Here is an 11,585-nt window from a genome sequence, read left to right on the forward strand (position 1 = left end):
TAAGGGCCAAGAAGACACACTAGCTAATAACAAAAAATATCTAGTGCATACACCTGGCAGGCCGAGTAAACTCATGGTTTGGCTGACCTTTGTGCTTGAACCGTGGCTGGATTTGGCTTTCTTGGCTTTGGGTGACTCAACAGCAGCGGTCAGCGCTGACAGAGATGAGGATGATGATGAAGAGAGGGAACGTGCAGCTCCTCCAGCTGGACCGCCGAGGCGCTGACCACCTCCGGAGAAAGGAATGAAAGGAGCTGAAGAAGTAGGAGATGATGGGTGGCAGTTTAGTCCTGACGGCCCCGCTTTTTCACCATCGTCCTCTGGTGTTTGACTTCCTGTGGGAGGGTCTTTAGGTCGAACGGCATCCTGGGGGTTTGGAGCGTCTTCTTGTTGAACGGGTAGTGTGATTGTAGATGTGGCAGAAGATGGCACAGTTTGGGTTTCCGCCAGCTTATCTGGGCTTGGCACATCTGTTGCTGACATTTCTGGAACCGATGGAGCGGGATCCGGCTGCGGGGATGAACTGGGTGTCGTTTCCATGGCAATGGGCGTAGTTGGCATAGCGGGTGTATCCATTTCAGCTTTTTCTCCCGAGTTTTTTTCCTTTTTGACTAAAAACCTTAAACATAAATCATAAAAACAGCTAGTAAATGTACCAGAAAGCATAAACCTTAGTAATAAAATCAAGATTTCCAGCTCCAAACAGTTTATATTGTTTTAATACAGGGTGATTTAAAAAAAAAAAAGAAGAAAAAAGTTAAATGTAGTTCTTTCCCCTTCAACGTAATCTCCTTGGTTCCACTATGGACCAAACCTAAAGCTCTTACTACATTTGAATTACTCCCATTCTGACTACGATTTCCCCATAGACCTCAAAACTCCCGCCAGTATCGACTTTTGTGTTAAACCCACCTGACCTTCATGCCGAGGATCATCACCGCTGATTGATATTTCTTTGTCTATGAGCCAGAGAACAAAAAGCAGTTTGCAGTGTCCACATAAGGTGCACTGGGCGTGTAGTTGTCTTATGCCGAGATGTCGGTGTGCTCTCGGGCCATCTTTTTTAAATTTTACATTTAAAGTGTTTGCATCCGTAAATGAGTCCACGTCTGTACAAGTGACATCAATTGCATCATCAGATAATGAATGTTTGGCTTAGTGTGGACATCCACAAGCCTTTTTTGTGACTGCACCGACGTATCTGTGGTGTAACTATACTATAACGTTCCAACAACAAATTCGCCCATTAGGGAGACTTGTTTCTGTTATAACACATTCTATTACAACTACTGGCTGATAGCATCGCCAACCAAGTACAGACTTTGCTATACTGTGTTGGGCACCACTGATTTGTGAAGATATCTACTGGAACATACTGAGGCATCTGACAGAAAATAGGGTCGTTTGTGGCACGTACCATCTTGCACCTGTTCACAGTACACTGAAAACATTTGAGTTTTTTGGCCGAGACATTCAGGTAGCCCTATTTGGCTCTCTAAGACATCTTCCTTTTCTTCAAACACAGAGAAGGAGATGTAGCACTGCCAGTGGTTTAGAAGGGACTTCTAGGGAGTGACCAAATGTAGCAGGTGGTGCTAAATCGGCAGATGCAGTTTATTGCTGCAAAAGGAGACCATCTTGAAGGACACTTTTCTGCTTGTCACAGCTGCAGTCATCTTGTAGACTCTCTATATATGATGTTTTAAATACATAATTAATAAAGTCACACCCACAAAATGCATGAAGCATGAAAACTAGCAGCCTACCTGACAATGGCACTTCCTCCGGTAAGACCTAGAGACTTCAAAGAGGCCTTCTTTAGTTCTTCTTCGCCACTCACCTGCACATCCACAGACACGCACATGTGGACAAGCAGCTGTGTTATCATAAAATTCACTTTCATCTCCTGAGAAAGGGAGAGTTAAAAGACCGCTGCATACCTCATCTCTCATGTAAACACACACAGGAGTGGATCCTGAGTCGGATAGCTCCAACACACTGGTGACGTTGAGATGACAGGCACGCACACACAGAGACACACACACAGAGATTAAAACTTTAAAAAATGATTTTCATTTGCTTTAAACAAAACCCACAAGTGGTTTTCCTTGTTGAGGATAATAAGCTTGGTGATTTTACAATAAAACCTCATGCAATGCAGTGGCACACTATCAGCATGTGTAAACCATGTGTGCACAATCCCGTGTAGTACCTAATTGAACCATAAATGTTTTACTATTGTTCTCTTCAATTCTGAATATCAAAGCTTTCCTCTGTGCTTCATAACATTCCTTGAGCTTTTTACGTTGCCGCGGAGCTAACATTCATTTCATGGAAGCATGACTTGCTTGGAAAAGTATCAACAAATGCAGTGATGTCATTTAATGGAGTGGAGATGAGGGCTGGAGGGATGCATGAGCACCTGGGACCGCACAGCTGGAACTACTGAGCAACAGCTGCATGTGTGTGCGGGCGTGTGTGTGTTAGAATGAAGCTTAAACTTCAGTAGAGGAGTGGTGAGAAGAAGGAATGTTATCCTGGCGTGCTTTCATTGTGACAATCTTCACGCTATGGAAGATGGATGAAATGCAGTGTTGAGTCAATTAACCTCTTCGTGTAACACCATGACAAAAGTTTACTTTCTTTCATGTCTACAGTTTCAGTTTTATTTTTCAATTCTTTTAAAAAAATATTACACTTACAAACCAAACTTTCCAATATAGTAAAAATCTTTCCAAGACATCGATGTACTGATCGAAATAGCGATACTGATCAAAGGATTACTCTTTTTACTCATTCCTCTGGTATTTTTTAGGACCGTATTTTTCAGACTATAAGGTGCACTTAAAATCCTTTCATTTTTTTTCAAAAATCGACAGGGCGCCTTATAATCTGGTGCGACTTTTGTATGAATTCTGGTTGTGCTTACTGACCTCGAACCAATTTTATGTGGTACACGGTGCTCAAAAATCTGTCAAAAAAGGGTTTAGTATCACTTTGGGAAGCTACTAAGCTGCAACGTCAGAGCATTACTGTAGTCAGGAGCCTCACGGAGTAATCTGGGTCCAAAATCCGTGGTCTTCAGGTCCCAAAGTCAAACGAACACTGCGGCATCACTGAGAGTTAAAACTGTCTAAATTCTTTCATCTTTAATAAAATGATCAGCGTTGCTGCTTTACCAGGTGTAACAATTAAGTTTAACATCCAGGCATCCATGAAAACAGTTTTTTTTTTTTTTTTTTAACAGAGTTAGAAGTTAGCAGGAAGTTAGCTCGCTAGTTTCCACCTAAACATGATATACCATGTTCTGACTGAGAAAAAAATAAAACATACAACTCTGCTATAACTTCCAACATAAATGAAGACAGAAAATTAACTAGCAGTGACTTTTGTAGAGTTACTGAAGTTGGGCTAGCTGGTATTTAATGGTGTGCTACGTGATCGCTAGCGGCACAGCTAGCGGTTATGCTATGCTAACACAGCAGTTAGCATAACATAAACACAGTCAAGCTGGAGGGTGAACGCTAACCTTTTTCCACTCGATAAAAGTTAACGTGAGGGTTTCTGGTGGTTAGGGACAAATGCAATTGCATGGCAGGATGCTGTAAACAGACCAAACTTCAGTCAGGAGAACAAGTGAGATAATCCATCCATAATACGAGGTTAGTCATTAATATACTGCAACAACATGGGAATAGAGCAGCTGAGTTGACTAAAGTTTTACTGATCTGACTGTTTTGTTTCACTTAATGCACCTTATAATCCGGTGCACCTTATGTATGAAAACCGACCCGTTCATCGACAGTGTGCATCATAATCCGGTGTGCCTTGTGGTCAGTAAAATACAGTACATTTTTACATCATCTAGTAATTCTTTTTCTACGAGTTCATCTTGTAGCTCTACTTGTAGTTCCTCTATATCTTATTTTTTCCACTCTACCAGTAATTCTTTTATTTCTTTGTATTCTAATTTCTTCTATTCTTTCTTGTACTAGTTCTTTTGTCTTCTAATTCTAGTACTTATAATTCTTCTATTTAAATTCTGCCAGCTTCTTCTTCTACTACTTGCTCCTCTTTCAAGTCTTCTAGTTGTTCCTGTTGTCCTAGTACTTCTTCTGATACATATTCTTGTCTTTTTTCCCTAACTCTTCTCGGAGCTCTTTCAGTCTTGTCTTCTTACAGTAATTATTTTAGTTCTTCTCATTCTTGATCTTTTATTTCTTCTTGTTGTAGTTTCTTGCCTTCTAAATCTGATATGTGTTCTGCTACAAGTTTACCATATTCTTGCGGTTCCTCCTATTCCAAGTCTTCTTTTTTTGCAATTTTTCACTCATCGGAAAATACACTTAAAGTATGGATCAATATCTAGCCCTTTCCAAAACAAACAAACATACAACCATGTTGCATGATCTAAATATGTGAAGTGAACAGGGGTGAAAAGGGAGGCCCTGTATGCTAGAAATTCTCACAGTAACTAACAACATAAAAATCTATTTAGTCGGCATTCAACACAATTTAATTTACTTTTGAGGCCTTTTAACGGTTGTTTGTTTTTTTTTTTTTTTACAAAGACACACAGATTCTGCCCCTGTACAAATGTTCATGCACACACCTGATTTCTGGAAAATGTGTGAGCACTTCCCACAGAGTCTGTCCACAGGAGAACGAACCCTGGAGCCGAGAGCCGTCCTCCATCTGTAGTGCAATCCGCACCTGACACGTATGAAACCACAGGAACACAGATTAAGCATAAAGACCAAAGGCGCTCTTTAACCATTAACCAAATAAAAACAATAATGGAAATAAAAAGCAGGTCTAAACTATCAACATGAGACAGTCCAAAGCTCTGGTTAGCATTTGTTTCATTTATTACGGTAAGTTGGATAGTGACAGATCCAACAAAGGGCACCAGCTGGATCTGAGTAAGACACTGCTTTTATGCCCCATAAATAAAAAAGAAAGACATCAACCAAAAAGTAGGCCCACTATGCCTTTCCTTATTTTCTATTATCTTACAGTGGAGGATGAACATGTTAAACATGACAGAAGATTAAAATAAGTAGATCAGCATATATATAATGGATGTGAGCCCAGAGCACAAGATTCAAACTGCTCTAAATGCTCAGTTTGACCAAGGTTTTCCTACATTAGGATGCGCATGATGTCGGTGAAAGTGGACATCCTCAAGCACAGCAGTCCCAGCTAACTGCAGTTTAGATCTTGTGTTTCCAGGCAGCAGCCAATCAGAAGAAAGTTGGCTTTAAACACCTATAACAGCTCGTTTTGGATGGAGGATGAACAGAGCCTGCATCCAGCCCCAGGTTAAGATAAATAAGGATTATTTTGGACTATCCATCATGCATAGCTACTCTAACAGCCCAAGAATAAAACTAAGGAGGAGGAAATGAGGCCCCTTTAAACACATAATTATCACAGTAAGATTTTCTTTAAATTATTTACATTGATTTTTCTTTTGATAGAAGCTAAAAGTAATAAAATCTAAAGTACAAGCACTTCACGCTGTTGGACTCACAAACATCTCCTTAAATGCCGAAAAGGAAATGATTCTGAAAATCCCCTGCGGTGGTCATTTGTAAGTTCTTGGCTCATCAGTCTTGATACATTTAGCAGGAAGAAAATTCTTTGATAATCAAAGATAATCATCTTTGATTATCAAAGATGATTAAGCTGCACATGTGGGCCTACCTCAGCCTGAAAATAAGTAACATCAGACATGAGTGCAAGTCTCTGTTGCTCTTTCTCTGAGTCACTCTGCGAGTTGTTTACTCTGCAACGGTGTTGTTCGGCACAGAAAGCACGCTGCATGTCAGCACACCGGGAGAGATGAAACGAGGGCTTTGGCTGTCAACGGTCAAACACGAAACACTCCCACAAACCAGTCTGCCCCAGAGGTGCCTGCATGTGTGCGTCTGTATAAAATCTGCCAGGTATCAACAGTCAACCATCCATCAAATGAACAAAAACAGCAAATCAAACCCAGCCGTGAATTTTACGGCATGGATTATGATGCCATGATGTCATAGGAAACTACAGCTCAGCTACAACAAAGTGTTTTGTTGGATAGGAATCAGAGAGAGAGCAGTGACAGAGAATTCAGGCATTTCCAGGTACGGACAATAAAGAAACCCACACACACGGCTGACTGACCCACACATGAGGCTACTTAAGGCTATTCAAACATGATCATGAGTGGGACAAATAGCCCTAAGGGGACTCAAATTAATTTTATTTATTGAACAATATGCACGCCACGCAAATAGCCTATGTGACCTTTCGTAACAGAAGTCTACGCATTCACCTGTTATTTAAAAAACAAATGCGCCATTCAAGCTTAACTTAATTAAACCCCACTTACATAAAACATGTAAAAAATAAAAGTCCTGGTGAGCTTCCTCTAATGGAAGGCTAAAATCTCTTTGCTGGGCACAAACACTTTTTATACAGGAAAAACCCTGGTGAAGAAGTATGTTCTGAACATGTTTACCTTGGCCACTCAAGGCTAAAAAGTCTGGCAAACTTTCATCGAGACAAAGTCACTTAAAATAAGTTAAGCAGATATTTTTTCACTCTGGTGTTTCAAATAACTCCCCATTTAAATAACTGGAGGCATTTCAAAAAGGTATACCGAGTTGTGGTACTTCTATAAAAAGGACTCTGGCAATGCCGATCCTGGAAATGAGCTCTTGTTTAATAATTTTTTTTATTAAGAGCATGTTTTGTGTTGCAATCAGACTTGAGGTAAAAAGAATTGTTTCCACATTTTTTCTGATTCATGCACACCATGAATCTGAAAAAAAAAAAAAAAAAATTAATGGCGTGGCTAGGAAAGTCTCCAAACACTGGATTTGGAGAGTTTCTTTCCTTTCTGACTCTCTCTAACACCCACACATACATAGATGCACCAAGGCTGCTTGCTTATAGGAAAAGTCGTAATCATGATAAATGTGGTCAATATTATAAAGTATGCACATTATTCACTAGATTAAGAGACACTGCGTAGATACTGGAGTTTAAAAAGTGTCATTTTCTGGGCATTTTCTTCAACTATGAAAGATTCCTAGTTTGAGGTCAGGAGTAGACACAAACTCTTCTTTGGGGTAGCTCCAATTAAGTGACCTTCTTTCACATGTTCACCATAAGAAACCTTAAAAGATTTACTTCCTTGATTAGATCTTTGTAGCCAAAAGTTGAATTATAGACACCCTGGTTGGGGTTAAACTAAAAGCTGAACTTTTAGGGAGAGTAAAAACACACCTCTCTAAATGAAAGCTGTGCACTTGATTTATAACAAGGAAACCAAACAAACAAACCAACCCCCCCCCCCCCCCCCCCCCCAAAACAAACAAACAAACAAACAAACAAACAAACCCAGGAGCAAAGAAGATAGTTAAGATTATTTTTGTTTTCGCAACAATTAGAGAGCAAAATCATAACAGATTAAAATCTGACTAATCGTTGAGCCCCAAGCTGCACTTTGTTTGAACTGACCTGGCTGTCAGCTATAACTTGTTTCCTCGTACTCGTCACCATTTCCAGTTTGGCGTTGTTGGGCAGGTTTGCAAACCTCCATGGCCGCGTCAGGTCAACAATAGTCCTCTGAAACCTGCCAAAAATGTTAACAGTGGAGGAGAAAGCGAGCAATTAAATGTTTCATGTGGAGTAGCTGGACAGCTGTGAAGAATGATGTATGAGCCCGAGGACTAAATTTGATCAATGCATTACAAACAGTTATCAATTTTTAATTTGATTTAATTTTTTTGACACATAATTTGTCTTGTTTCTTTTTTTCCTGCAGTGACACCAATTTTTTAAATATAAGTAAACACGATCTGAAACCAAAACAGAGTTGTGTAATGTGTGAAAATCGCTTACAACATTTAACTAGCTTAACTTCTTTAACTATGTAAATAGACGGATACTTCACACATTACTATCCCGCTACTGTGCAGTGCGATTGTTTATGTATTAAAGTGTATTTGGATGTAATCCAGGTGAAAGGCTTTTAATCTGAAGGGACAAAAACTGATTTACAGCTACGTTCATTTGCTCACTTTAAACCGTGATCTTCTGGGTCAAATCCGTGCTTCTTGCAGACTTCCTCCAGCACCTGAAGACGGAAAATGTTACAACACGAGTTATGCCACAAAATCTCCCAAATAATCTGATTTCATCCGCACGAAAACACAAACTGATCAGTCACTGGCTAACAACTGTTAGCCCAGCAAGCTAACTCGGAGGAAACGAATTTAGTCCGGTTCTGTAACCAAAGCGTAGAATTCAATAAGCCGTCCACCTAAGTAAAGATGAAACGCTCCTCTAAAAAAGTTCACCTGCAGTAATGGCGTGTTTGGAGCCACTTTAACTGTTTGCCTTCTCCCATTGGGAGTGAGAACCGTTACAGCTGTGCCACTAGCAGCCATTGCGTGTCCTGACGTCACAGTGTTTGTTTGAATAAGCTTTATTGACTCTGTCGCGGCAACACTTAAAGGTGCAGTTCGTTCAACTTTTAAGATTTTCTTCGTCTCACCTTTATGAGCGTTATTATCCAAGCAAAATAATGTAAATTATACAGACATTAAAAAAATTAAGAAGAAATAACCCCCACAATGTTTTAGCGTCCCACTGCAATAGTCAAATAGCACTTTAAGAGACATCTGCTTGTCTCTTAAAGTGCTACAACATGCAAAAATATATATATACTAAAAACACAATTTGTACAATATACTCATTTACTAAGCCTTACTGTAGTTTAGACTGGCTAGTTGTTTATTGTCTCCCCCCCCCCCCCCCCCTTTTTTTTTTCTTTCTTTTTTTAAAAACGTTACAGTGAAATATGTTAACACCAAATTCAGTTTGGTTTGGATTTATTCATACGGTGCCAATTCAAAACAACCATTGTCTCAAAGAGAGCACAGAGAGACAGAAACATAACACATGCTATGGGAGAGGGTAGACACAATTTAATGCCATGCAGTAGTGGCATGTAAATGCATCAGTTTACATGCCACTGTGTGAAAAGAGTGGACTATAGAAGAAATGGTCTATGCATTGTGTGAAGTGTCCCAGCAGCCTGAACCTATAAAAGAATAACTAAGATGCTTTAGACTCATCTGATCCATCCCAAACGCTAAGCTTTATCAAAAAGGAAAGTTTGAAGCCAAATCTAAAAGTAGGGAGGGTGTCTGTTTCCTGAACCCAAACTGGGAGCTAACCTGATAGCTGAGGGATTTGCCTCCGACTCTGCTTTTAGAGATTGAACTGCTCTAATGGGTCAGTATGATATTATAAGGTGTAATTTGTAATTTTTTATTATTGGATCCCATGTTATGTACTGTGTATACTGGCAACTTACTAGAACACTTACATAAAAATAAGACCTCATTAATCATATTAATGCCAACTCTTACTTTCCCGTTTGTCAGAATAAACCAAAGGGGTTAGGGTTATTGACTAGTCTGTCTAAATCCAGCTAACGTAATTATTTATGAATTATAAACATGATGTGAATTACATGGCATTTAGAGTCACCACATTAACCTGGGTGGACAGGGGAGACTTAAGTTTGGGAAGGTCTTTTCTACACATCCGTTTGTGTTAGAAAAAATAATTTGAGTGGGTTAACAACATCAGACTCGAATGTAAAAAAAAATCTAAAACCAGGTCTATTCATTCTGTGAAAAAAAAACCCTCCACAGCTTGAACTGTACAGTGTGCATCTAAAAACAACATGAAGATCATTACTCTTCCCTTGACCTTAAAAGCATAATAAGAAAACACAATCTGGCCTCATGAGAGAAGGAAATTGATCCTGTCTGTAAACTGACCACAACGCAGTCACACACAGTCAATCTGCTCTCCATATGGAAAACCTAATGTACTGTATGTATGCAGTTTGAGCAACAACAATCAAGGCTGTTTTTTCTCAGCATGGATCAAATTGGATCAAAGCTGAAATAAGACGAGACAAACAACATGACAAGTGGTGCCAACAGATGGAGAGGTGTGAGGCCAGAGCTTCAGAGGCCGAACAACTGACTGATTGACTGACTGCTTCAACAGCAACATTTAAAGACAAAGTCCACCTGGGAAAGAGAGACAGACAGACAGAAATGAATGTGCTTCTCAGTCCTAGTGGGAAATTGCCACCATCTGAACAAACAAACAAACAATCGGTTTCCTTCCTCGCTCAGCAGGACTGAAACTTCAAAACTGTCTGGATAGAGCGCAAACTTATAAAGGCATCTGCAGTGGGTTTTACATGCTGAGAGACCTTTTTTTTAAAGTGTTCCTTTCATCATAAAAAAACATCAAAGATCGAAATCAAATTACAGGCAGTGTGTGAATGTTAGTCATCAGAGGACGGTGGATCTGGTGAATGAATGGGGACTTTTAAAGATGAGCAGATGTAAAAGAAACAATATGGAAAACATAGCTTTCTGGTGTTAAACATATGGCTCATGAGCTACATGTGTCCCACCCATAGGTCCAGTCTGGCCTCCTGGATGGCTTAACAAGATGTGAAAATCTCAGAGAACCTTTCACTTCACCAGAAGTTAACCTGAGTTTTAAGTGGTTAAAATGAATCACATGATTGCAGTGGCTGTACGAACGATTCATTTTATCCAAGTTTCACCATCTTCTTAGAAAAAGAAGCTTTCAGGGATTAAGAATCTCTTATCTTTTGAGCCTAGATGTGCAAAATTATTCTATTCTATTTTTCCAGTGGCTGGAAAAACAAGATCTCCCAGAGAAGAACACACAAACCACTTCATACTGACAAAGATTGTCTTAATGGGGAATCATACAATGTTTTTATTGACCCAGCACATTTGAAATTAAATTGGTCACATATAAAATGACATTGACACCACTGATGAGTTCTCCAACCAGGCCAGCCAGTGCCGGTTCTCAAATTGCTTTGGGATTCTGTTCAAGTATCTGTGAGGTTTAACGACACAATAAGAAGTCAGTTTTGGAAAAAATGGTTGTAAAGGAAAAGTAAAAAGTGGAGCAGATGAAGCGCTGGCTCACATTTACAATAAGGATGAGTCAAAGGTCTTCAATACAGTCAACAGTTACAACAGAGTTAATAATTGTCACATAATAATCTAAAACTCACATACTCACAAGCATAGCTTAAATATTTTACTTGTCAGTAATAAGTGTTGATTTATGCTTTAGCGTGACTCAAAGCGATATCTGTTCGCCCTATCGCTGTCTACACATACCACACTCATGATTTAAAAACTTCCAGCGACCTTATCTCCTGTTGTGAAATAGCCCAAAAGATTATCTGATTATCTATCTTGAGCCACACACACAAAGAAAATGCAGTTTAACTCTGAAGCGCATAAAAAGCCGCAAAACATGTGCATCAGTGGCGTGACCTTCTGCAGCGGAACGGCGTGTCCAACTGCGTTTTTTACTCACACACTATGTTCAATCAAAGACACTTCAAAGGCTGCGCGGTCATATGATGACACAACATCAAAGGGGCCGGGGGTATGAGTGAACCGACCGAGGGGGCGTGCCAGGCATACGCGCGCTCTTGGTGTGAGACCCAC

General features: G+C 39.8%; 1 protein-coding gene across 1 annotated transcript in view; it reads right to left on the reverse strand.

Annotated features, from left to right (window-relative positions):
• The window catches only part of aspscr1 (ASPSCR1 tether for SLC2A4, UBX domain containing), a 24,285-nt gene extending 15,825 nt beyond the window's left edge, over positions 1–8,460 (reverse strand). The window contains exons 1-7 of the mRNA XM_006790694.3: positions 8,352–8,460; positions 8,073–8,128; positions 7,510–7,624; positions 4,613–4,713; positions 1,941–1,998; positions 1,767–1,840; positions 88–619 (exon numbers count right to left, since the gene is read on the reverse strand). Of these exons, the coding sequence (XP_006790757.2) occupies positions 88–619; positions 1,767–1,840; positions 1,941–1,998; positions 4,613–4,713; positions 7,510–7,624; positions 8,073–8,128; positions 8,352–8,441 (1,026 nt within the window). The 5' untranslated portion in view covers positions 8,442–8,460. The remainder of the gene's footprint in view (positions 1–87; positions 620–1,766; positions 1,841–1,940; positions 1,999–4,612; positions 4,714–7,509; positions 7,625–8,072; positions 8,129–8,351) is intronic.
• Between the last annotated feature and the right edge of the window lie 3,125 nt (positions 8,461–11,585).

Source organism: Neolamprologus brichardi, chromosome 6, assembly GCF_056152115.1.
Source record: "Neolamprologus brichardi isolate AB-2024 chromosome 6, ASM5615211v1, whole genome shotgun sequence".
Lineage (NCBI taxonomy): Eukaryota > Metazoa > Chordata > Actinopteri > Cichliformes > Cichlidae > Neolamprologus > Neolamprologus brichardi.